The sequence below is a fragment of the Mobula birostris genome, chromosome 13, assembly GCF_030028105.1.
Source record: "Mobula birostris isolate sMobBir1 chromosome 13, sMobBir1.hap1, whole genome shotgun sequence".
In the NCBI taxonomy this organism is placed as follows: Eukaryota; Metazoa; Chordata; class Chondrichthyes; order Myliobatiformes; family Myliobatidae; genus Mobula; species Mobula birostris.
Genome location: NC_092382.1, coordinates 16,209,851 through 16,237,305, shown reverse-complemented (window position 1 = coordinate 16,237,305; position 27,455 = coordinate 16,209,851). Strand labels below are relative to the sequence as shown.

The following is a 27,455-nucleotide window of genomic DNA, read 5'->3' as shown; positions in this document are numbered from 1 at the left end:
CCCGGTGGCGCTGTGGGGAGCTCCGACCCCGGTGGCGCTGTGGGGAGCTCCGACACCGGTGGCGCTGTGGGGAGCTCCGACCACGGGTGGTGCTGCGGCGAACCTCCCGCTAAACGCAGTCGCTGTGCCGACCGCAGCCGTCGCCGGCGGTTCTCCTGTTCAGGCGGCGGTGAGGAAGGACCGATCCCGCTTTTGTGTAAGTTGGGGGCTGACTGCAGTGCGAAAGGGCCGGGACCGACTTCTGCTGGACGGCTGGAGGCTCCGGGCTCTCCGGTCCCGCGGCCCCGATTTTAGCTTTGCACCCGAGCCCGGGTGGTGGGATCAGTTGTTGTTCCCAGGCTGGGAGAGGGTTTGGGGCGAAGGGTATCTGTCTGTGTGTGGGTAGAGGTTATGGGTGGACTGTGGGTGTGGGGTGAGTGGAGGGAAGGGTGTGGGACCGTAGTCGGGTGGGGTTGCTGTTGTGAGGAACTGGGATGATCGGACGTTCCGTGACCCGGGTCGGTCAAATAAAGTTGTCAACGGGAGGATCTGCTCCGTTGTATCGGACGCTCGGGCATCCTTTCAATGAGCAACAATCTCTTTTCAAATTCATCACTGTCTAATCTTGCTGTTAACATCGTGTTTGTTACAAAGCCCCAGAGTCTGGGAACAGCTGTCACAGTCATGGGCTGTTGGTGCAGACTGGGATGGCGGTGGAGCGTCAGTGACCTCTGTATCAGAGAAGGACACGGGTTTGTACAGCCGCTTGTGAGATATAAATGTCCTTACAGTGGATTCGGATCTGGTGGGATATCTGGAGTTTGGAAGGGGAAAGGGAGAAAGGAAGGGGCTGAAGTGGGAGAGTTTTAAGCAGCGAAACATAGTCCGGGGTGGAGGAGTACAGGAGCTGTCTGAGAGATCGTTTTAATTGTTTTTTATATAATCTCACAGATGGTGACCGAGGAGAAGCTTTTTGAGGGAGGATACCCAGAGATCAGCAGGTCACACAAGGTATTAAGAGAATGACAGTGATGTGATGTCCTGTGTCATGAGTATAGACAGTCATCTCAAGTGAGGAGTGTGTGTGGAGATGCAGTTCCACTGGGATCAGGGAAGTGTCCATCTATCTGGCTGAGTGTACAATCTTTGGGATTCACTGCCCCGAGGGTGTGAAGGCTGGGTGCATCTGAGGTGGAGAGAGATAAGTATTTAAGAGAGTGAGGGGGATGGCCACAAAAGTACAGGTCAGAAACGGCCGTGTTAAACAATCATAAGATCATGAGATACAGCAGGAGAATTCCTCCTCATTTCTGGTCTAAATTGATTTCCGTCTCATCTGAGAGTCTGCCCCCTGGTCCTGGGCTCTGCACTATGGGAAACGTCCTCTCACATCCTTTCTATCTCGGGTTTTACAGTATTCAGGAACTTCCAAACTCCTGTGGGAACAGGCACAGAAACATCAAACACCATGAGCTATGATCTTGTTAGGTAGCCTCATGTGCAGCACCTTGTTAAAGACCATCTGAAAATCCGAACAAACAGCATCCACTGCCTCTCCTTTGTGTGTCCTGCCTGTTGTTTCATCAGAGAATTCCAACAGATCTGTCAGGCAAGATTTCTCCTGAAGAAAACCATGCCTACTTTGGCCGTACTGTATTATGCACCTCCAAGTGCCCTGAATCCTCATCGTTAATGGACTCCAACATCTCCCCACCTACTGAGGTCAGACTAACTGTCCTATAATTTTCTTTCTTATCCCTCCCTCCCCTCTTAAAGAACGGAGTGGCATTTGCAACTTTCTAGTTCGCCATAACCATTCCCAAATCTAGTGATTCTTGAAAGATCATTACTCATTCCTTAAGAGAAACATGAGGGGGAATTTCTTCACTCAGAGGCGGTGAGGTTGTGGAATGGGGTGCCAGAGCAAGTGGCAGGTTCGATTTCAACATCTCAGAGAAGATTGGATGGGTTCATGGATGGGAGGGGGGAATATGGTCCCAGTGGAGGTTGCTGGAACTCAGCAGATTGATGGGTTGGTACAGACTAGATTGGCCGAATGGCATTATTCTGTGCTGTCGTGCTCTATGTCTTTAATGTCTGCACAAACTCTTCAGCTCCCTCTTCCTGAACCCTTGGGTTTACACCATCTGGCTGGGAGTCTTATCTACCTTCAGACCTTCCAGCTTCCAAAGCACATTTTCTCCTCTGTAATAGCACCTATTCTCACTTCTGCCCCAATATTCTTGAGGTCTTGGCATTTTTGGGGGAAAAAAAGATGCAAAGTCAGGGTAAGGGATGTAGAGGGGACAGGGGAGGAAGAAGTCCAAGGTGGGAGGTCATGGGTGAAACTGGAGATGGGGAGGGGTGAAGTAATATACCCAAGGATAAAGTTTTCCTCAACGAAACCAGGATTGAGCACTCCATGCCACCGTGTGTAAAACTAATAAGAAGTACACAATACTAAAGTTAAATGAAAGCACTATCCAGAAAAATGAAGAAATGGTCACTATGGAAGATGAAGTTATCCATTCATGTCCCTCCAGAGAGACATCCCGCGATCTGAGTAGACAGATTCCGCGCAAACCGAGAAATGATTATGCTTTGCGATGCCTGCACCTCAAGTTTTACCAGCTGCAGCTGAAAAACAATAATTATTATAGGTTGACAAACTCTCTATAGACGGACGATCGCTAGACATGAAGTCTTGGTTTCTAGAACTGCACGTGGCAATGAATTCCACAGATCCACCACCCTCTGTCTAATCTCACCTTCGTTCCAGAAGGACGCCCCTCTGTTCCGAAACAGTTTCCTCTGGTCCTAGACTCTCCCACCATGGGACATACCAGTCTACTCAGGTCTTTCAACATTCGATAAGTTTCAATTATATCACCTTTCATTCTTTTGAATTTCAGTGAATACGGGCCCAGAATCATCAAAGGGTCTTCATAGGATAGGACATTCAATCTTTTAGACTCTCTCCAGTGTTAGCCCATCCTTTCTAAGATAAGGGGTGCAAAACTGCTTACAATAATCTAAGTGAAGCTTCACCAATGCTTTATAAAGCCTCAACATTAAGTTCTTGCTTTTATATTCTAGTCCTCCTGAAATCGCATTTGGCCTCACTGCCGCCTCAACTTATAAATTATCCTTTAGGGAATCCTGCACAAGGGCTCCTAAGTTTAGACTATTTAGAAAATAGTGTACCCCAGTATTTCTTTTCCCAACGTGCATGACTATACGCTTCCCTACACGGTATTCCATCTGCCATATTTACACCCATTCCTTGAATCGTCAAAGTCCTTTTACAGCCTCTCTGCCTGGTCTTTTATAGCCTCTTTTATAGCCTCTCTGCCTGGCCCTCCAGCTATCTTGATATCATTGGCAAACTTTCCAATAAAGCTATCAATTCTGCCATCCAAGTCCTGTGGAACATCACTAGTCACCGGCAGCCAAACAGAAAACGTCCCCTTTATTACTATCCTTTGCCAATCAGCCACTGTTTTATCCATACAATAATCTTTCATGTAATGTCATGGATTTATAACTTGTTAACTAGCCTCATGTGTGGCACCTTGTCAAAGACCTTCTGAAAATGCAGATGTACATCATTACCCGATTCTCCTTTGTCTAGCTTGCTTATAATGACTTCAATAAATTCAAAGAATTTCAACACACTTTCTAGGCAAGATTTTCCTGGAGGCAAACATGCTGAGTGCCGATTTTATCACGTGCCTCGAAATGCCCTGGAAACACATCCCCAACATCCGACTTCAATATCTACCCAACCAGTGAGGTCAGACGAACTGTACTAAAATTTCCGTTCTTCAATCTCTCTCCCTTCTTGAGTAGTGGAGATACATTTCCGAATTTGCAGTCTTCCGCAACCATACCAGACTCACTCCACTGATTCTTGAAACTTCATTGCTCATCCCTCCATAATCTCTTCAGCCACCTCTTCCAGAACTCTGGGATGTACACCATCTAGTCCAGGTGATCTATTTACCTTCAGACCTTTCTGTTTGCCAGGAACCTTCTCTCGAGTAACGACAACTTCACACACTTCTGACCACTGACATCTGGACATACAGCATCCCACTAGGTGCATCCACAATGAAGACTGGTGTGAAATACTTATTCAGTTCAGCCGCCATCTCCTTGTCACCCACCCTCCCCAGGCATCGTTTTCCCCCGGTCCGACATCCACTCTTGCCTCTTTTACACTTCATAGACCTGAAGAAACATTTGGTATCATCTTGTAACTTCGTATTCCATCTTTTTTTTCTTAATTAATTTTTTAGTTGCCTCTTGTTGGTTTATAAAAGCTTCCCAATCATCTAGCTTCCCACCAATTTTTGCTCTGTTATATGCCCTCTCTCTGGCTTTTATGTTGGCTTTGCCTTCTCATTAGCCGTGGTTGTATGACGCTCTCTTTAGAATAGTTGTTCCTTTTTCAATGTATATATCCTGTGTCTTCCGAATTGCTTCCCGCATTTACAGCCTTTGATGCTTTACCGTCATCCCTGCCAGTGTTTTTTGTCTGTTATCAAATTTGACCAATTCCCCTCTCATTCCTCTGTATTTGTCCTTATTCCACGGTTATATTGATAGATCTCACTTTAGCTTCTCCTTCTCAAATTTCAGTGTGAATTCAATTATATTAAGATCATTCTCTCCTCAGGGTTCTTTTACCTTAAGTGCTCTAATTCGGTTCATTGCACAACACCAAATCCAGAATAGCTGATCCCCAGCTGGGCTCAACATGGTGAGCAGTGACCAGTGATGTGCCTCAGGGATCTGTTCTGGGACACTTACTCTTCATCATATTTATAAATGACCTGGATGAGGAAGTGGAGGGATGGGGTAGCAAGTTTGCTGATGACACAAAGGTTGGTGGTGTTGTCAATAGTGTGGAGGGCTGTCAGAGATTACAGCGGACATTGATAGGCTGCAAAACTGGGCTGAGAAGTGGCAGATGGAGTTCAACCCAGATAAGTGTGAGATGGTTCATTTTGTTAGGTCAAGTATGATGGCAGAATGTAGTATTAATGGTAAGATCTTGGCAGTGTGGAGGATCAGAGGGATCTTGGGGTCCGAGTCCACAGGATGCTCAAAGCAGCTGCACAGGTTGACTCTGTGGTTAAGAAGGCGTACGGTGTATTGGCCTTCATCAACGGTGGAATTGAATTTAGGAGCCGAGAGGTAATGTTGCAGCTATATAGGACCCTGGTCAGACCCCACTGAAGAGTATTGTGCTGAGTTCTGGTCGCCTCACTACAGGAAGGATGTGAAAGCCATAGAAAGGGTGCAGAGGAGATTTACAAGGATGTTGCCTGGATTGGGGAGCATGCCTTATGAGAATAGGTTGAGTGAACTTGGCCTTTTCTCCTTGGAGCTACAGAGGATGAGAGGTGACCTGAAAGAGGTGTATAAGATGACAAGAGGCACTGATCATTTAGGGCAGTCAGAGGCTTTTTCCCAGAGCTGAAATGGCTGCCACAAGAAGGCATGGGTTTAAGGTGCTTGGGAGTAGGTACAGAGGAGATGTCAGGGGTAAGTATTTTACTCAGAGAGTGGTGAGTGCGTGGTATGGGCTGCCGACGATATTCCAGATAACTGTGTATCAAGAGTCCCGATGAAGGGTCTTGGCCCAAAACATTGATTCCCATCGATAGATGCTGCCTGACCTGTTGAGCTCCTCACATACATTGTCTTGTTGCTCTAAACTTCCAGCATCTGCTGTATCTCTTGTGTCCCATATACTGGTACGTTTCTGGAAAGGAGACACAGGTAGGCAGAGAGGGTGCTGTGGCTGTGTTGGTAAAAAGTCAAATCAAATCAAATCATCAGAAAGGTGGCGTAGGGTTGGAAAGCAAACATTAAAAAAAAAATCACCCAACAGTCTGATAGAATTTCTAAACTATCTATTTTCATCAAAAATAAACATGATTATATGAGTATAATGAGTATATATGAAAGTCTGATAAAAAAAAACACAGGCCAGAAAACTTAATTGAGAAGCCAACTCAGAAAAATGTATTACCACTATGGAAGAAATAACTAACCAGTGGAATGAGTATCACCCTCCATGGGAGACATCCCAATGATCTGAGCAGATGAAATGGTGACAAGGAAGCATCGAGCCCCTGACTGAGAGTTGGAGACCTCTTCCCTGAAACAGAGGGATTCCTCGCAGAAATACAGGCCAAGGTGGTTAACAAAGAAAATAAATCAAAAATGCATAAAATACAAACAAGCAAGGTGATTAATGCAGAAAATGCCAAGAGAAACCAGACACAGTCCAACACATTCTGGGATCCTGCAGCAGTTGAACTCAATCGGATTACGTACACAGGTACAATCAAATAGCAAATATCATTCACTAAAACCTTGCTTTAAAATATAAACTTATGAATGACCACCGTAACTTCATAAAGGCACCATAAATTCAAGCCTGATCCGGTTTTAGAGTCAAAATCTCACAATTTATATGATAGTCAATACATTATTTCAGATAGGACAATCCATAATAACCATCCAGATATAATATTACAGGATAACCAAGCAGGAACAACTCCCTCAATAGATAAAACCATTCCCAACACACATGTTCCTCGACCAGTGGAGCACCTCACCACAGGCATTGTTTCTGTCATCAGTCAGACAACCAAATTACTTTCTCTGTCAATCAGCTTCCAAATGTTGCTACTCTGTCATTTATTGCCACACCCCGCTGCTGATTCCCTTCTCCTCATCATACGTTCTTACCCCGACCATCGTCCAGAGCCCCAAACTCTGCCCTGTGCAGACTCGCCTCTGGTTTCTGACCCTGCTCCGTTCAACATCCAACTAATGGTTTCTCATTCTGTTTTCAGTCTTGAGAGGACAGTGGCTTTTTCTAACAACCCTGGCAGCTATGTAGGATGCTGGTCAGAACCCACTTGGAGTACTGTTGTCAGTTCTGGTTGCCTCACTACAGGAAGGATGTGGAAACCACAGAAGGGGTGCAGAGGAGATGTACAAGGATGTTGCCTGGATTGGGGGTGGGGGGGACATGCTCTCTGAAGACAGGTTGAGTGAACTCGGCGTTTTCTCCTTGGAGTGAAGAAGGATGAGAGGTAACCTGACAGAGGTGTATAAGATGATGCGAGGCATTGATCGTGTGGATAGCCAGGGGCTTTTTTGCCCCAGGGCTGCCACAAGAGGACACAGATTTAAGGTGCTTGGGAGTAGGTACAAAGGAGATGTCTGCGGTAAGTTTTTATGCAGAGAGTGGTGAGCGCCTGGAATGGGCTGCCGACGACAGTGGTGGAGGTGTATACGATCAGGTATTTGAAAAGACTTTTGGATTGGTACATGGAGCTTAGAAAAGCAGAGGGCTATGGGTAACCCTAGTAATTTTTAAGGTAGGGGCATGTTTGGTAAAACTTTGTGGGCTGAAGGGCCTGTATTGTGCTGTAGGTTTTCTATGTTTCTTTGTTAACCCTTCAGAAGCAGGGAAAATGACCTATAATGTGGAAATAAGAAGGTGAACTACCAATGTCATTCTTCCTCAGCCCAGGGATTTGAGGGGTGAAGAACATGTCAGCTAGAACTGCAGTCAATTTGACTTCTTCAGTCTGCAGAAAATTCAAGGGGAACCCCTTCACCCACACAGTGGTGACTGTTTGGAACCCATCACCACAGGGAGAGCAAGAGGGGAACAACAGGGGAGGATTTAAAAGGACTATCGTGGAACAGAATCACTGGCAGGGTCCAGCTGGCCTGAGTTGACTCTTTACTGTACACTAGGTGCATTATAAATTCACTAAGTACCAGAGACAAGAATTCCAACAGAACTGATTTATTTGCCTCAGATCCAGGATATTAAACAACAGTCCCATTAAAGGTGAATGTGCAGCAGAAGAAACTCCTCCCATGCCCAGTGACCAGGGCGCAGAACTGGGTGTGGTGAGCAGCAGCAGTAATTGCAGAGTTCAGCACCGACAGTCACTCTCGAAATTGCATTCAGCAACGGTGATGGACAAATATCCAGCATTCAGCTTATTGAAACTTCCTCCCAGTGTGAACCCGGTAGTGTGTCACAAGGTTAAATGACTGAGTGAATCCCTTCCTACATTCACAGCAGGTGAACGGTCTCTCCCCAGTGTGAACTCAATGATGCACATTTGATGGAGATGGCTGAGAGAAACTCTTTCCAATGTCTGAACAGGTGAAAGGCCTCGATCCAATGTGAACTCGTTGGTGTCTCTGCAGGTGGAATGACCGAGTGAAACCCTTCCCGCAGTCTGAGCAGGTGAATGGCCTCTCTCAAGTGTGAACTCTCTGATGTACCTTCAGTTTAGATGATGAAAGGAATCCCTTCCCACAGTCTGAGCAGGTGAATGGCCTCTCCCCAGTGTGAACTCGCTTGTGCACCAGTAGGTCGGATGACTGAACGAATCCCTTCCCGCAGTCTGAGCAGGTGAACGGCCTCTCCCCAGTGTGAACTCGCTGATGTACCTTCAGGTTAGATGACCAAGTGAATTCCTCCCCACAGTCAGAGCAGGACTGATGATTGAGTGAATCACTTGCTCCAGTTCTTCAGTATCTGGACAGAGACAGAAAAACTGGTGTATTGTTTTGAAGATTCCTGCAGAGAGATTCCTTGTCGTTTTTAATCTGTAAAAAGATTTACAAAATCCATCAATGGGTGAAGGACATTTCAGATGAGATCACTCGAGTTGCCAAGGTGTGAACTGACTTCACACTGTTACAGTAAGGATCAACCCAAGTTGGAAGGAGAAATCATCTTCTAACTGGGCACAGTGTTGGTATCTGGAATCAAACTCCCTGATGCTCTTCCTGTCTCAATAAGAATGGGGCATTTCTGCCATCTCAAATCTCTGACTTGGCTCAGTTTGATTCTCTCTATTGGTATTATTCCCTGTTCCCACTGAGCTGTATGGGTGCCTGGCCCCAAAGGAACTGAAACACTCTCACACAAATAGCCTTTGTTGACCTGCAGCTGGGACCTTCTTTTATGCACTGTTAATTTAAAGTGCCGCAGTTTTAATGCCATATAAAAATTTGCTGCTGAGATGAATGGTTGGTCTGTTAAAAGGAATTAGAGTGAATATTAGTATTATTTCAGGTTCTTGTCACAGTCATAGAAAAGTACAACACAGAAACAGACCCTTTGGCCCATCTAGTTTGTGCTGAACTATTTAAATGTTTTATTCCCATATCCCTACCATCCAGGTACCTACACAAACCTCTTAAATGGTGAAACTGAGCTCACATTCACCACTTCTGCTGGCTGCTCATTCCACACCTGGATGACCATCTGTGTGAAAAAGTTTCCCCTCATGTTCTCCTTAACGTTTCACCTTTCACCCTTAACCCATGGCCTCTGGTTGTAGTCCCACACCATCTCAGTGGTTAAAGCCAGCTTGCATTTACCCTATCTATAACCCTCATAATTTTGGTACAATTCCATCAAATCTTCCCTTAATCTTTTACATTCCAAGGAATAAAGTCCTGACCTGTTCAATCTTTCCTTATAACCAAGTCCTCCAGACGTAGCAATATCCTTCTGAATTTTCTCTGAACTCTTTCAACCTCTTTTACTTCTTTCCTCTAGGTAGGTGACCAAAACTGCACACAATAGTCCCAAGTTAGGCATCACCAATTTCTCATACAGAGTCAACATAGCATCCATCTCCTGTACTCAGTACATTGGCTTATGAAGGCCAATGTGCCAAAATCCTTCTTTCTCCAGCAACTTTTGCGTCACCACAGTACACACAGGTAACACCAGTTTCTGTATTGTACATAAATATTTCCCCTGAACCCTCCCCCAGGTGACTGACGGTGGTGAACTCAGTGATGGCAATGCCAATGAATATGAAGGGAAGGGCAGTAGTCTGTCTCATTGGAGTCTGGCACATTTGTGATGTGAAAGCTACTTGTTGCCCAGGACAATGTGTTGGATATCATTATGGATCCAGAGAGAGTGGGTCAAAACATGTTCTCACGGGTAGAAAAGTCCAGAACAAGAGGAGGTGGAACAAGCAACAGACACAAAATGCTGGAGGAACTCAGCAGGCCAGGCAGCATCTATGGAAAAGAGTACTAATGCTGAGTTCCTCCAGCAATTTGTGTGTGTTGCTCGGATTTCCAGCATCTGCCGATTTTCTCTTGTTTGTAATTGGAGGCAGAACAAAGGTGATTTTCTCAACAGCTGATGTAAAAGATTTTGTTCCCTTTCTCCGAGTTCCCGATCCTTGCATTTAGACAGCTGGAGCTCAGCTCTGTCTGAGAGACCCATCGGTTCCCATTCCCTCATCAGCCGGAAGCCCCCTGGGGCCCTTATAGTGATCGAGAGAGAAAGGGAAGAATCGGTGTTGGAAAAAGTCCGACCAGAGAATCGTTCTTACCTGCAATCGGATGCACACGAGGCCGGTTGTGTACTGTGCGCATGCGTGATATTCGGGAACATCGGCAACCCTGACACCAGCGCATTCAATCGGTGAGTCAGCGACTGCGTAATTTAAACACTGGGCTTTCTGGGTAATCACGATGCCATTAAAAGTGTCTGCAAGCACCGGTTCCATGCCCATGGATCAGTGTTTGTATGTACAAAAAACTCAGCACCTGTTTTAATGCAGGCAGCAGCTCCCATAAACAATATACTGAATATCAACAGGCATTCCCTGTGTTTCATGCCAAAGTAAAACCCTCTTACAATGCAGATATAAAAAACAAGAGATTCTGCAGTTGCTTGACATGTGCACACACAAACACACACACGCAAAATGCTGGAGCAACATCCTGGACCGAAGTGACTGTAATGTGCTGTAGATTCCTGTGATTCTATGTAATTCAGCGGCAGTCTCTTCTCCCAGGGAGTGGTGACTTGTTCCAACCTGTCATCACAGGGAGAGTGAGAGCTGAACGGCAGGGATAGATTTTAAAATACCTGTGCACCAACAGTTTCGCACTGGGATCCGGCCGTTCATCTGCTCCGTGTGTGCGAAATGACTCATTCACTTAATCCACTTTATGATGCTCCGGTGAGTTTACAATAAAATAGAGGCCACATTTCTGTCCGGAGTGAGCAAAAAGGTTTACTCAATCATCCCAGCTGGTGCAACGCCAGCAACTTCACATCAGGGAGGAACTTCAAATCAGCTCTATGTTAAATATTTAACCATCAAGGTAACTGAGGGACTGTTAGAAACATAGAAAATAGGTGCAGGAGTAGCCATTCGGCCCTTTGAGCCTGCACCGCCATTCAGTATGATCATGGCTGATCATCCAACTCAGGACCCTGAACCTGCCTTCTCTCCATACCCCCTGATCCCTTTAGCCACCAGGGCCATATCAATCCCCCTCTCCATTATATAATCAGTTCAACATGACTTGCCTTTCATAAGTCTATTTTTTCTGTTATTGTCACACTTTGTTGAAGTGTTAGTTCTGAGACTGATTATCATTTGCAAGGCTTTCCTACACTGAGGTTAATCTGCCTGATCTAGGATTGCTAGATTTATCCTTGCATCTCTTTTGAGCAAAAATACTGTATATCTTATTCTCTTGTCCTCAGATGCACCCCAAAGCTGTAGATGTTGGAAGATTCTGACCACAACTTCACAGTTTCCTCACATACAATCTATCTGTACCAGATGATTTATCCACATTCAGTTCAGCTGGCATTTATGGCAAATCCTCTTTTTCAACATCTCCCCAGAACAGAGCCTCATCTTCCTTTTCTGTTACTGTCAAAATCTGCAGTTCTTGCGGCTGCTCATCCCACCCAGGACCGAACCATAGTCACTGAGCATTGGAGGAGTCAGTTCTGCTGATGTTAGCCCTAAACTAGAGTGGTGTTTAATATTATGGATCTGTGAAAGACAAATTAGTTCTGTATCAAATCCCGTGTCTCAGGTACTTACTGTCTCTACCACACTCACGATGTACAGTAGAGAGGCCACTCGGCCCATTTAGTTCCTGCCCATGTTTCTGTTCCATATCAGTATATCACAATCTATCCCTGCCATTTCCCTCTCACTCTCCCTGTGATGACAGGTTACAACATGTCACCACTCCGTGGGATAGGAGATTTCCCTTGAATGTCATAGAATCATAGAAATCTACAGCACATTACAGACCCTTCGGCCCACAATGTTGTGCCGACCATGTAACCTACTCTAGAAACTGCTTAGAGTTACCCAACCGTATAGCCCTCTATTTTCATAAGCTCCATGTACCTTTCTAAGATTCTCTTACAAGACTTCATTGTATCCACCTCCACCACCGTCGCTGGCAGTGCATTCCACACAAACACCACTCTTTGTTTAAAAAAACTTAGCTCTGACATCTCCTCTGTACCTATTTCCAAGCAGCTTAAACCTATGCCCCCTCGTGTTATCCGTTTCAACCCTGGGAAAAAGCCTTTGGCTATTCACACGACCAATGCCTCTCATCATCTTATTCACCTGCAAGAAATTTTCTGCATGCTTTTCTCCAGGCTGAATAAGACGATGAGCTCACTGTGGTTTTAACGTTCTTCAGGGCTCTGGACTAAGGTGCTGAAGCTCCTTCTTCCCTGCTCTTTTCAACGTTTTGGGTCATTTTCACTAATTTCAAAGGACTGTGTCTCAGACAGCTGGGTTGTTGTAATGTGCCTCTAAAGTCTGACAGTAGACGAGCGAGTGAATCTTTGATGGAGCAGAGTCAGAAAACAAAGAGTTGTCAGCCTGATTCAAGGCTTTGGGGCTCCAGAAAGAGAGGGGACTTAAAGTTTACAAGGAGGAGGAGGAAGAGAAATCAGGCCGGCAGGATATGGCTACAAATGAAAGATCAGAAACATTTTGAAACAGTTTGATTGGAAGAAAAAGGTGGTTAATTTTTGCAAATTAGTGGTGGAAATCAACAGATCAGGCAGCAAATGTGGAGTGGAATAAATAGACAACGTTTAGGACGAGCCCCTTCAGGATACCTAGACTGTGTACTCCTCTGCTTAGTTGCTGCCTGAACTGCAGAGTTCCTCTAGCATTTTGTGTGTGTGTGTGTGTCTCTGTACTGTATTTCCAGCAACTGCAGAATCTCTTGAGTTTTATATCTACATTTGTAAGAGGATTGTACTTTGGCATTAGATACACGGTGATATTGAGTATATTTTTTTACGGGAGCCGCTTTCTGCATTAAAACAGCTGCTGAATTTTCTATATGCACAAAAAAAAACTGAGCTATGGACGTGGAACTGGTGTATGCAGAAACTTTTAATGGCACCATGATTAGCCATAAAGCCGTGCGATAGAAATTTCGCCCTTGCCGAAGCACCGATCAAATGCGCAGGCGTCGGCGTTGTGACGTTGCCGAATATCACGCATGCGCGCAGTATACGGAAGGCCTCAAAAGACCGACAGCAGGTAAGAGCGCGTCCCCGGGGATGAGGGAGAAGGTGAGGGGAGACATGGAAAGGGGAGAGCGGAGGGGGAGGGACAATTGCTGTGATCTCCGGGCACCATGACCCGCAATCCCGGGACAGTCCTGCTCTCTTCCCTCTCTCTCAGCCCCACCATCCGTACACGGGCCCCGGGGAGCTTCCGGCTGATGCGGGAATGGGAACCGATGGATCTCTCAGACAGAGCTGAGCTCCAGCTGTCTAAATGCAAGGATCGGGAACTCGGAGAAAGGGAACAAAATCTTTTACATCAGCTGTTGTGAAAATCACCTTTGTTCTGCCTCCAGTCACAAACAAGAGAAAATCTGCAGAGAGGGCACAGTTTTAAGGTGCTCGGAAGCAGGTACGAAGGAGATGTCGGGGGTGTTGTGTTCTTTGTACGTACCGTGGGTTACTAATAACAAACCATATTCTGCAGAATTGATCTTTTATTTAACAGCAGAAAAAAACAAGTTTTACACTGCCATGCTTCTTGATAATTCTTCATTTCTGCGCATGCTGGGAACTCTGCCCAGTCACGTCCTGACACGTGATATCACCACAAGGGGTAAGTTTTTTACACAGAGTGGTGAGTGCGTGGAATGGGCTGCCGGCGACTGTAATGAAGCCGGATACAATAGGGTCTTTTAAGAGGCTCATGGATAGGTACATGGTGCGTAGAAAAATAGAGGGCTATGGGGAACTCTAGGTAATTTTTAAAGTAAGTAATGTCTGGCACAGCATTGTGGGCCGAAGGGCCTGTATTGTGCTGTATTGTATTTGTTGTATAAATGGGGAAGTCACTTACCCATGACCTCTGGTTGTCGTCCCGCCCAACATCAGTGGAAAAAGCTGCTTGCATTTACCCTATCTATACCCTCATACCTTTTTAAACTTCCAACAAATCATCAAAGCAATGTATAATATCCTTGTTTATGCTTAGAGCCCTTTTTAGATGTATAAAATGATGAGGGGCATTGATCGTGTGGATAGCCAGAGGTTTTTCCCCAGGGCTGAAATGGCTAACACGAGGGGCATAGTTTTAAGGTGCTTGGAAATAGGTACCGAGGGGATGTCAGGGGTAAGTTTTTTTTACACAGAGAGTGATGGGTGTGTGGAATGCACTGCCAGCAGTGGTGGTCGAGGCAGATACAATAGGGTCTTTTAACAGCCTCTTAGGTAGGTACATGGAGCTTAGAAAAATAGAGGTCTATGTGTTAGGGAAATTCTAGGCAGTTTCTAGAGTAAGTTTCATGGTTGGCACAACATTGTGGGCTGAATGGCCTGGAATATGCTGTAGATTTCTATGTTCTATGTTGAACAGCAAAATTACTTTGGCTACCCTACAATGCTCTGATAACTCTCCCATTACTAAGGATGATTTAATTATCTCTGCTAGGGCCCCAACTATTTCTGCACTTGCCTCCCGTAGGGTCCGAGGGAGCACCTTGTCATGCCCCGGAGATTTATCCACCCTAATCTGCCTCAGGATAGCAAACATCTCCTCTTCTTTAATCTGTATAGGGTCCACAATTTTAATGCTGCTTTTCCACACTCTCATTGACACTCTGTCCATCTCCTGAGTAAATGAGATAAAAAAAAATTAAGATCTCACCCATCTGCTTTCGTTCCACACATGGATTGCCATTCCGGTCTTCCAGAGGACCAACTTTATGCCTTGCAATCCGTTTGTTCTTAATCTATTTCTAGAATCCACGACAATTATCCTTTATCTTTTTTACGAGGGCAATCTCATGCTTTCTTTTAGCCATCCTGATTTATTTATGTTTTCTCTTGAATTTCTTATACTCCATAAGAACCTACCTGCCTATCTCTGTTATGCAACTCCATTTTGTGCTTCACCAGGTTCTCAATATCTCTTGAAAACCAAGAGATACAGTTTCTATCTTTATCTTTTATTCTGACAAGCACATACCCACTTTGTGCTTGCAAAATTTTGCTTTGAAGGCCTCAATTTACCAAGCACACCTTTGCCACAAAGCAGCCTGTCCCAGGCCACAGTTGCCAGATCCTAGTATCTAAATTCCAGGTGTTGATCCATGCTCTGAACACATCCGCCTTTCCTACGCTGCTCCCTGTATTGAAATATACAGGGCTCAGCATATTCACTGCACCATGCTTAACTTTTTCATTCCTGTCTTTGTCTGAGGACTGAACAACAACTGTCTCCACAACGTCTCCAGTATCTGTTCTGTTATTCAGGCTCCCATTCCCCCTGCAACTTTAGTTTAACCTTCCCCCACCCCCACCTCCCACCATGCAGCTCTATCAGCCCTTTGTGCTTCATCTCCCAGATCAATAAAAAGGAGGTGCATACCAGGTACAGGCAGATAGGAACAAATGGGGTACGTATGAAGTACAGGAAATTCAAGTGAAAACTTATGAAAGACAAAGAAGGCATGAGGTTGCCCCAACAGACATGGTGAAGGAGAATCCTCATGGATTTTGCAGATATGTTAAGAGCAAAAAGGATTGCAAGGGGGGAAAAAAAAATAATCCTATGCAAGATCAGAACAGTAGTTCTGATCTGAGACAAAATAGATGTGGGAGATTTTTTTTTGCATCCGTATTTACACAGGAGATGGACACAGAGTCTATAGAAGTGAGGCAAAGCAGCATCAACTTCATGGACCCTGTACAGATTACAGAGGTGGAGGTGTTTGCTGTCTTAAGGCAAATTAGCGTGGATCAATCCCCAGGGCCTGACAAGTTGTTCCCTAGGACCCTGCGGCAGACAAGTGCAGAAATTGTCGGGGCACAAGGACAGATATTTAAATGATCTTTAGAGACAGGTGAGGTACTGGAGGATTGGAGGACAGCCAATGTTGTTCCGCTGTTCAAGAAAGGCTCTAAAAATAAACTAAGAAATTGTACATTGGTGAGCTTGACATCAGTAGTGGGAAAGTTATTGAAACGTGTGTGCAGGAACTGGAGATATGCTGTAAGTATTTGGATAGGTGTGGACTGATTAAGGATAGACATCAGGGCTTTGAGCATGGTAGGTCATGTCTAACCAATCTTGTAGAGTCTCTCGAGGAAGTTATCAGGCAAGGCAGTGGATGTTATCCACATGGACTTGAGCAAGGCACTGGACAAAGTCTCATATGGGAGATTGGTCAAGAAGGTTCAGTCACTCAGCATTCAAGATGAGTTAGTAAATTGGATGAGACACTGTCTTTGGGAGAAGCCAGTGTGTGGTAGCAGATGGTTGCCTCTCTGACCGGAGGCCTGTGACTAGTGGTGTGCCACAGGGATCAGTGCTGGATCTGTTATTGTTTGTCATCTATATCAGTTATCTGGATGATCAGCAAATTTGCGGATGACACCAAGATTGGTGGTGTAGTGAACAGTGAGGAAGACTATCATGGCTGCTGTTGCGATCTGGACCAACTGGGAAAATGGTTTGAGAAATGGAAAATGGAATTTAATGCAGACAAGTGTGAGGTGTTGCACTTTGGTATGACCTACCAAGGGAGGTCTTTCACAGTGACTGGTCGGGCACTGAGGAGTTTTGTAGAAGAAAGGGATCTGGGAATACAAGTCTTTAATTCACTGATAGTGGGGGAGTCCAGAACCAGAGGCCACAATTTGAGAATAAGGGGTAGGTCATTTAGCATGGAGTTGAGGAAAAACTTTTTCAGCCAGAGAGTTGTGGATCTGTGGAATGCAGTGGAGGCCAATTCTCTGAATGCTTTCAAGAAAGAAAGAGATCTCTTAATGATAGCAGAGTCAAGGGATATGGGGAGAAGGCAGGAACGGGGTACTGATTGTGGATGATCAGCCATGATCACAGTGAATGGCAGTACCGGCTTGAAGGGCCAAATGGCCTACTCCTGCACCTATTGTCTATTGAAAATGGTGTCGTGGATGTGACGGAAAGAAAGACTTTGGCCCATTGGCCTTCATGAACCAAAGTACTGACAACAATAGATAGACGTTATGTTGACTTGTGGAAGACATTGGTGAGGCCTAATTTGGAGTATTGTGTACAGTTTTGGTCACCTACCTACATGAAGGTTGTAAAAGAGGTTGAAAGAGTTCAGAGAAAATTCACAAGGATGTTGCCAGGTCTGGAGGACTTGGGTTATTAGGAAAGATTGAACAGGTCAGGACTTTATTCCTTGGAACAAAAAAGATTGAGGGGAGATTTGATGGAGGTATACCACTATTATGAGGGGTATAGATAGGGTAAATGCAAGCTGGCTTTTACCACTGAGATGGGGTGGGACGACAACCAGAGACCATGGGTTATGGGTAAAAGGTGAAACGTTAAGGGGAACATGAGGGGAAACTTCTTCACACAGACGGTCATCCGGGTGTGGAATGAGCAGCCAGCACAAGTGGTGCATGCAGGCTCAATTTCAACATTTAAGAGGTTTGTATAGGTACCTGGATGGTAGGGGTATGGGAGTGGGCAGATTAAATAGTTCAGCACAAATCAGATGGTCCAAAGGGCCTGTTTCTGTGTTGTAATTTTCTGTGACTGTGACAAGAACCTGGAATAATACAAAAATTCACTCTAAGTTCTTTTAACAGCTGTGCAGACCAACCATTCATCTCAGCAGGAATTTTTTACATAGCGTTAAAACTGTGGCACTTTTAAGTTAATAATACATAAAAGAAAATCCCAGATGCATGACAAGAAAGACAACTTGCCTGATACTCTTTCAGTTACTGTGGGGCCAGGCATCCATGCTGCTCACCAATGGAGAGAGTCAAACTGCGCCAAGGAGCAAATTGGAGACGGCAGAAATGCCCCATTCTGATAGAGACAGGAAGAGCATCAAGGAATTGATGGTCATTCCAGATACCAGCACTGTGCCCAGTTAGAAGCTGATTTCTCTCTCCAACTTGGGTTGAACCTCACTGTAACAGTGTGATGCCAGATCAAACCTTGAAAACTCAAGTAATCTCATCTGAAATGTTGTCCTAACCCAGTGATGGATTTTGTAAATCTTTTTACAGGTTAAAAACGAGATGGAATTTAGCTCCTAGGATCTCAAACACAGTTTTCCTGTCTCTGTCCAGATGTTTGAGAAGTGGAGCAAGGGATTCAATCGACCACCCTTCCAGCTCAGACTGTGGGGAGGGATTCACTTGGTCATCTGACTGACTGGCACGCCCGTCATTTTACACAGGGGAAAGGCCGTTCACCTGCTCAGATAGTGGGAGTGGATTCAGTCGGTTATCTCAATTGAAGGTACATCAGCAAGTTCACACTGGACAAGGCCATTCATCTGATCTGTGTGTGAGAAGGGATTCAGTCGGTCATCCCACCTGTGGACAAACCAGGCAATTCACACTGGGCAGAGGCTGGTCATCTGCTGAATTTGTGGGGAAGGATTCACTCGGTCATCTGACCTAATGGCTCACCAGCGGGTTCACACTGGGGAGAAGCCGTTCACCTGCTCAGTCTGTGGGAAGAGTTTCACTAATTCATCCACCCTACAGGGACATCAGCGAGTTCACACTGGGGAGAAGCCATTCACCTGCTCAGTCTGTGGGAAGAGTTTCACTAATTCATCCACCCTACAGGGACATCAGCGAGTTCACACTGGGGAGAAGCCATTCACCTGCTCAGTCTGTGGGAAGAGATTCACTCAGTCATCCAACCTACAGAGTCATCAGCGAGTTCACACTGGGGAGAAGCCGTTCACCTGCTCAGAATGTGGGAAGGGATTTACTCAGTCATCCAACCTTCAGAGTCATCAGCGAGTTCACACTGGGGAGAAGCCGTTTACCTGCTCAGAATGTGGGAAGGGATTCACTAAGTTATGCAGCCTACAGATTCATCAGCGAGTTCACACTGGGGAGAAGCCGTTCACCTGCTCAGTCTGTGGGAAGGGATTCACTAATTCATCTTCCCTACAGAGTCATGAGCGAGTTCACACTGGGGAGAAGCCATTCACCTGCTCAGAATGTGGGAAGAGATTCACTCAGTCATCCCACCTACAGAGTCATCAGCGAGTTCACACTGGGGAGAAGCCATTCACCTGCTTAGAATGTGGGAAAGGATTCACTCAGTCATCCAGACTGCTGGTACACCAGTCAGTTCACAGTGGGGAGTGGCCGTTCACCTGCTCAGACTGTGGGAAGGGATTCACTTGCTCATCTAAGCTAATGGCTCACCAGCGAGTTCACACTGGAGAGATGCTGTTCACCTGCTCAGTCTCTGAGAAGAGATTCACTGAGTCATCCAACCTAGTGGCACACCAGCAAGGTCACACTGGGGAGAAGCCGTTCACCTGCTCAGTCTGTGGGAAGAGATTCACTCAGTCGTCCCCCCTGCAGAGCCATGAGCGAGTTCACACTGGGGAGAGGCCGTTCACCTGCTCAATCTGTGGGAAGAGATTCACTCACCCATCCACCCTACAGAATCATCAGCGAGTTCACACTGGGGAGAAGCCATTCACCTGCATAGTCTGTGGAAAAAGATTCACCCAATCATCCACCCTACAGAAACATCAGCGAGTTCACACCGGGGAGAAGCCGTTTACCTGCTCAGTCTGTGGGAAAAGATTCACTCAGTCATCTAACCTACAGAGTCATCAGCGAGTTCACACCGGGGAGAAGCCGTTCACCAGCTCGGAATGTGGGAAAGGATTCGCTCAGTCATCCCACCTACTGGCACACCAGTCAGTTCACAATGGGGAGTGGCCATTGTTATGAATCCCCAGATTTCGTTTGCTGTGGACTGTCATTTTGAGAGAGAGAGGGAGATTAAGAGTGGAAATCAGTCTAACTTGCATCTTGTTTGCATCGCTCACAGCTTGTTTAGTTTTAACCAAGAACACAGATACTCAGTCAGACGGAGATGAAGGAGGAAAAATGGAAGGTTCAAAACAAGGGAACTAGTGGCCAAGGGTCACCGTTTCGAACTTTCCTCTGCCCACAAAGGTGGGTTAATTATCAATTCAGCGAACATTCGATGTGTGGTTGTCACCTCATTTGATCCATAGGAGTGGATCGGATTTGGGGTATCCTGTGAAGACCACTTATGTGTTAACCCTTGCCTGGGTGTGGTGTGGAAATTCACTTGAAGGCGATATCCCTTGTGACAAGTCACTTTTGGTGATAATTTGTATGTGGATTTGGAACAACGACGGATGAAATCTACAGCGACTGTTCTCTCGTTTTACCACCATGGATGCTGTGGAATTCAACGTTATTGCCTTCTCTCGACATTTACCCTGGATTACAAATATCTCTCTCTCCTCAACTATTCTGTGGTTGAACTGAACTTTCATAGTTCACCATCTCAAGACTCCAAGCCTGGTTTCCCCTGAGCTCAAAAGTTTGGAAGTTATATTTACCCACATATATACACATAACACTGTTAACTTTTGTTTATCTTGCTTAAGTTACTATATTGTTAGTAGGTACTAATAAAGATAGTGGACTTAACATCAAAAACAGACTCTAGGTGTAGTCTATTGCTGCTGACTCATTTCTAAAGTGTTATGGGGACAAAATTGGGTCCTGCATCCGATATAGGAAAAGATTTGGAGGCGTATTGATCAGTTATCGGTTTCATTGGAGAAATCCCTTTTGATTTATTTGTGTATGGAAAATCAGCAGCAATGGATGTTGATAGATGTCTGGAAGCACCAACCTCTAAGGCACTGAAGGACACCAGAAGGATTGAGTTGTTGAGTATTGCTAAATGGTTAAAACTTGCTAAGGTGAAATTGACAATGAGGAGGTCACAGATGCAGAGGATAATAGCTGAACATTATGTATCTGAGGGTGTGTTTAAAGTGGAGGATTTGGAGGTGTTTCCTGAAAGTAAACCTAGTAAGCTTGGCCTCCTGTACAAGTTAGAAAAATTCAAGATGGAGGCTGTGGAAAGGCAGAGGCAGGTTGAGGCTAGAGAGGCAGGAAAACAGAGAGAAGAGGCAGAAAAACAGGGAGGAAGCAGAAAGACAGTGGCTGTTCAAGCTGGAAAAGATAGAGAGATTGCAGCAAAGGGGTCTAGCGTTAGACTCTGGTGATAAGTTTGAGGCCAGTCGGGAAGTTAAATTGGTACCTCCATTTGACGAGGCAGAGGTTGATAAATACTTTCAGCATTTTGAGAAGGTTGCTCAGGGTTCAAAATGGCCAAAAGAGGGTTGGCCTATTCTCTTACAAAGTGTAATTAAGGGGAAGGCTCAGCAAGCCTATTCTGCTTTGACAATTGATGAAGCAGCTGATTATGAGATGGTCAAACAGGCTGTGCTCAAAGCTTACGAGTTGGTCCCAGAAGCATACAGGCAAAAGTTTAGAAGTTTGAGGAAATCTGTGAACCGGACTTATATGGAATTTGCTTATGAGAAGTTTGTGTGTTTTGACCGCTGGTGCACATATAAAAATGTAAATGATGATTTTAACAGCTTGAAAGAGTTGGTTTTAATTGAAGAATTCAAAATGTGCGTCCCTGATGACATAAAGATGTAATTAAATGAAAAGGATGCTGCCACTTTGCAGGAGTCTGCTAGATTAGCAGATAAGTTTGCTTTAACTCATAAGGTTAAGTTCACCCAGAATAAGAGCTTCCAAAAGAGTAGCAGGGATAACCAGGGTAAACCAGAAATTAAAGCTGGGACTAGTGACGAGACTAAGGATGAAGGGAAGCAGTTGAAGGAGAAATATTCCGGTCTCTCTTGTTACTATTGTGAGAAAGCTGGTCATATGGTGGCTAATTGTTCTGTCCTGAAGAAGAAAAAGGAAAAGGAGGCAGTCCCACATGCCTGTGATCAGTATGTTGAAGCACCTATAAACCCACAGGGTTCTGAACATTCTGTTGAGGCTCAGTTAAGGACTGAGAGGTCTGACTGAGTTAAGAAGGGATTCGATCATTTTATGTCAAATGGGTTTGTATTAGTAATGGAAGGGTCAACCCCGCTACCAGTGAAAATTCTTCGAGATACTGGGGCTTCTCAGTCACTTATATTAGTTCGGTGATGAGACTGACACTGGTGAGGTAAATCTTATTAAAGGCATTGGGGGCAGCATTGTTTCTGTTCCATTCCACAAGGTAACTTTACAGTCAGGGTTGGTTTCGGGACCTGTTAGGATTGGATTATGCTCCAGTTGACCAGTGGAAGATGTTACTTTGCTGTTAGGGAATGACCTGGCAGATGGTAAAGTTGTTCCTGCAGTGCAGTTGACAACTAAGCCAACCACTGACGACCCACAGATGGATTTTAACATTTATCGCAATAACTCGAAGTATGGCTAAAAAGTCTGCCAATGCAGACAGTTCTGTGCAGCATGATTCTGATACCCATGATAGCCAAAATCGGGATTCGGGTTATGATGACTTGTCAGGGACCTTTCAGCCTTCATTGTTTCAACAGGATTCAGGTAGTAAGTCTGATGAGAAAGATTTATCCCTGTCTAGGAAGAATTTTATAGCAGAACAGAACCGAGACCCTGAGATTGAAGCTTTATAAGAAACATCTCTCTCAGATGATGAGATTAAGAAAATGACAGTAGGGTATTATCTCAAGGATGGAGTGTTAATGAGGAAGTGGAGGCCACCTGCTATACCTGCGAGTGAGGAATGGGCAATTGTTCCTAAAGTTTATAGGACTGAAATTTTAACTTCGGCCCACAGTATGCCCGTAGGTGGCCATTTTGGCATGAATAAAACTCTAAACAGGATTATAAAGGAATTTTACTGGCCTAATTTGAGGAAAGATATTGTGACCTTTTGCAGAACCTGTCACAGTTGTCAAGTTGTGGGTAAACCTAATCAGGTCACCCCAGTGACCCCACTCCAGCCTATACCTGCATTCGGTGAACCCTTTTTCAAATTTTATTAAAGATAAATATTAAAGCAATATTGAAGCTAAAACTGTGGCAAAGGCTCCTAACAAGTTTTTTAACTTTATTTGGTTTGCCTAAAGAAATCCAGTCTGACCAAGGAAGTAATTTTACATCTGGATTATTCCAGCAGGTAGCTTATGAACTGGGAGCTAAACAAATTACATCGTCTACGTACCATCCGGAATCACAAGAGGCTTTAGAAAGATTTCATTCTACCCTCAAAACAATGATTAAGACGTACTGTGTTGAAAATGGACAAGACTGGGATGAAGGAATACAACAGGAATTCTGCAGATGCTGGAAATTCAAGTAACACACATCAAAGTTGCTGGTGAACGCAGCAGGCCAGGCAGCATCTGAAGGAATACATTTGCTTTTGTTCACCGTAAAGGCTGATTTATACTTGTGCGTTCGGGATACGCCATATCCTACACCGTAGGCCCGATTTAATTTTTGCGTAGCCCTACGCCATAGCGAGCATGCGTAGTTGTGTCTGCATCGCTCTGCACTTCACCAGCAAAATGCAAGTTGGCGGTGGGGTTTCTCTGACACTGTTGAGCTTCTTCGTGAGAGACATGGACAAGGAAATGCATTTCAAATATTTTCAGATGTTGGCAGGTAGATTGGACGATTTGGTTCATTGTCTCCAAGCATTTATTTCGCATCAGTGTACAGACATGGCGGAGAAAAGCAACCAGAAATGTGTAGGAGGAAATGCGATGCTACCAAGCGGACCAATCACAGTGGTTGCGGTCTGCGTCACCGCGACGCGTGAGTTACTTTTTTGAGGAGATGCCTGTCACCCTACGGCGTAGGGTACAGCGAGGGTACGGCGTACACTTGATGCATTAGTATAAATCAGGCTTAAAAGAGTCGGTACAGGAGTCACTGGGCTTTTGTCCATTTGAACTTGTATTTGGTCATAGAGTGAGGGGACCTTTGACCTTGTTAAAGGAACAGTGGATTGATGGGGAGGTATATGTTAACTTGTTAGACTATGTTTTGAATTTCAAAAATAAACTACACCAAGCCTGTAGTCTAGCCAGACGAATCTTAAAGATTTCTCAAAACAAAATGAAGTGTTGGTTTGATAAGCGGACTAAAACAAAAGAAAATACTAGGTGGGGGATAATGTGCTTGCCTTATCTCCAATGTTGATGGATCCACTTCAAGCGAAATTCAATGGACCGTATGAAATAGTCTCTCAAATTAATGATGTGAATTATGTTATTAAAACACACGACCGACGTAAGCTAACACAGGTGGTACACATCAATATGATAAAGCCTTATTCTGACAAGCAGGCGCCATCGGTGAATGTTGTCAAACATATCAATCTGGCAACCCTAAAACAATTGACTCATCTGAAACTTTTCATAAGCCAAACATGGTCCCAGTTAGGCTAATGAACACTGTTGTTCTCGAAAACATTGACAACAAGTTGGCTCATCTGCAGCCAAAGCAACAACAACAGCTGAAGGAATTAATTCTGAAGTTTAAAGATTTATTTCCCGATGTTCCCAAGCAAACCACGGTCGCAGTACATGACATAGACATTGGTCAAGCCAAACCGATTAAACAACACCCATATTGCATGAATGTAGAAAAGTGTAAATTGGCTGAGCAAGAAATTGAATATATGCTGAAAATGGTATTATTAGGCCTTCAACATCAGATTGGAGCTCATCCTGCGTTATTGTGCCCAAAGCTGATGGTAGTGTTAGATTTTGCACTGATTATAGGAAGGTAAATGCAGTAACAAAAACAGATGCCTATCCTATCCCTAGGGTGGATGATTGTATCAATAAGATTGGAAAAGGTAATTTCTTACAAAGATTGATCTGTTGAAAGGGTATTGGTGTGTTCCATTGACGGACTGAGGTAGAGAAATTTCTGCATTTGTGACACCTTCTGGGTTGTATAAATACAATGTTTCGCCATTTGAAATGAAATATGCTCCAGGAACATTCCAGAGAATGACTGCTCCTGTAATTCAAGAGTTAGGACACACAGATGCCGATATTGATGACTTAGTCACAGGGAGTAACACTTGGGAAGAGCATATCTCTGTAGTAGAAGAGCTGTTTGACAGGCTTTCCAGGGCCAACCTTACAGCTGACTCAGCTAAGAGTGAATTTGGCCATGCCACTGTGATCTGTCTTGGCTGTGTTGTAGGTCAAGGCAAGTTGGCTCCTGTGCAGGCAAAATCCAGGCCATTTCTGAAGTTCCTGTTCCGACTGTGTGACGAAGGCCCATCACTGATTACAGACGTCTCATGGCACACTCGGTAAAACACCCAAAGGGTCATCCACACACATTATTCCCCTCTGTTATTGTGGTGAGTGCACGCGTCACAATAAATCAACAGTCACAATTTTACACTCATCCCCAGCAGTAACAGGTATGAAAAAAAGAAACACACTATGTCACAGTTTTATTATCTCAGGTCAATTTATTCATATTCATCTTTCCAGTAAGTGTTTTGACGAAGTGTCATGATAATCTGACGTCTCTCTCCTCCACAGTCACTGGGTCTGAAACAGAGCTGCTGCATAGAGCTGTCTTATATAGAGGCAGCAGCAACCTGCACAGGTGTGCCGATGGTGGAGGATACCATCTTTACCTGGGACAAGGGTTATGTTACCTAATTACTCATCTTGTGGTAAAGTTTTGGGGTTTATTTAAGTTATTTAACTGGGAAATGGTGAATCCTATGATGAAGTCTATGTGTTTATTGTGAGAACTGGTGGTAGAGTTTCAGATTGTGTGAAATGGAAGATAATTGAGTTAATTAGCTTTTGGTTAGTCTAGGGGGATTGGCTTAGCAGTTATAAGCCTTGGGTCGTTTTTTTTTCTGTTTATCTGAGGGTGGCTGTTAATCAGACAGGTGACAATTGCAAGCTGTATATATTTTGTTTTTCCACTATTTTTGTAAATAAAAGCACCTCAATCTACTTTTGCGACTCAAGCCATCTTGTTATTTTTCTTAGACAGATGACCCACAGATTTTGTGACAGACTGGTAAGAAGGCTCTTGGAAGGTTTCTGGGAATGGTTGGATATTATCGTAAGTTCTGGAAGAACTTTGCTGATATTGCTCTTCCTCTGACTATTCTCCTGAAGAAGAGTGAAAAGTTTGTTTGGACCGAGCCTTGTCAGGAAGCATTTGATCAATTGAAAGTTATTATTTGTGATTAGGCCAATCAATGGAGTGTCATCAGCAAATTTAATTAACAGATTGGAGCTGTGGGTGGCGACACAAGTCATGGGTGCACAGAGAGTAAAGGAGGGGGCCAAGGAGACAACCCTGTGGGGCGTGTGTGGTCAGAGAGACAGAGGTGAGGGAGCCCGCTCTTACCACCTGCCGGCCATCTGACAGGAAGTCCAGGATCCAGCTGCACAAGGCAGGGTGAAGGCCGAGGTCTCTGAGCTTCTTGTCAATATTTCACACCTTTGTATGGCTAAAGCTCTGCCCATGACTGCAAGGAACTGCAGAGAACTTTGGTCTCATCTGGAAACATCGTAGAAACAAGCCTCCCCTCTGTGGACTCTTCCTGCACTTCCCCCTGCCTCGGGAAAGCAAGCCGTGTACTCAAAGATGCCCACAACTTTGGACATTATTGCTGCAAACCCAATCCCCCATCGGGGAAGAGATACAAAAGCCTTAAAGTGCTTCCCACCGGGCTCATGGACAGCTTCCTGCCTGCAGTTGTAAGCCAAATTAATGATCTCCAGTCCAATAAAATGGACTCGACCTCACAATGTAACTCGACGTGACCCTGCCCCATATGTCTATCTGCACTGCACTTTCTCTGCAGCCATAATGCTTTGTTACAGTTATTGTTTTGTCGTATATCAGCTCAATGTACCATAGTAATGTATCGATCTGTGTGGATGGTTGGTCGGGCAAGATTTTCACTGTAGCTCAGTACGTGATAAGAATAAACAAATTCCCCATTTTAATTGTGTGGAAATATTAGACAGGCTGAGCTTCTGCTTTGGAAGCACAGCGGGAAACTTAACTCAACTGAGGAACACAAATAAATAGAAAAGGCTTCAATCTCGCATTACGATCTGCGGTAACCGGGATCAGGTGACCGGTGGTGGGTCTCCCAGACCAATTATCAGAATCAGGTTTAATAGCACCGGCAGATATCATGTAATTTGTTGTCTCTGCGGCAGCAATAGAACCTATTTCATAACAATAGATTTTAACCATTGTG

At 44.7% G+C, this 27,455-nt stretch overlaps 1 protein-coding gene across 7 annotated transcripts; it reads left to right on the top strand.

Annotated features, from left to right (window-relative positions):
• Positions 1-96: 96 nt before the first annotated feature.
• On the top strand, positions 97-27,162 carry LOC140208440 (uncharacterized). 7 transcript variants are annotated; one of them, XR_011888779.1, is made up of 3 exons: positions 97-196; positions 931-990; positions 26,224-27,157. XR_011888779.1 is itself a non-coding variant. In XM_072277123.1 (2 exons), exon 2 carries the CDS (start codon positions 18,791-18,793, stop codon positions 20,093-20,095), a length of 1,305 nt encoding a protein of 434 aa, XP_072133224.1. In that variant the 5' UTR covers positions 13,369-13,769; positions 18,392-18,790; the 3' UTR covers positions 20,096-21,849. The 7 variants fall into 7 exon arrangements, 2 of the variants coding, with proteins under 2 accessions (XP_072133224.1, XP_072133225.1); XR_011888780.1 differs by lacking the exons at positions 97-196; positions 931-990 and adding an exon at positions 13,360-13,391 and having other exon boundaries at positions 26,224-27,162; XR_011888777.1 differs by lacking the exons at positions 97-196; positions 931-990; positions 26,224-27,157 and adding exons at positions 13,363-13,391; positions 23,361-25,553.
• The last annotated feature ends 293 nt before the right edge of the window (positions 27,163-27,455 follow it).

Bases quoted from the DNA above. Each gene is read 5' to 3' on its own strand.
- LOC140208440 (XM_072277123.1), top strand. From the start codon at position 18,791: ATGGCTCACCAGCGGGTTCACACTGGGGAGAAGCCGTTCACCTGCTCA.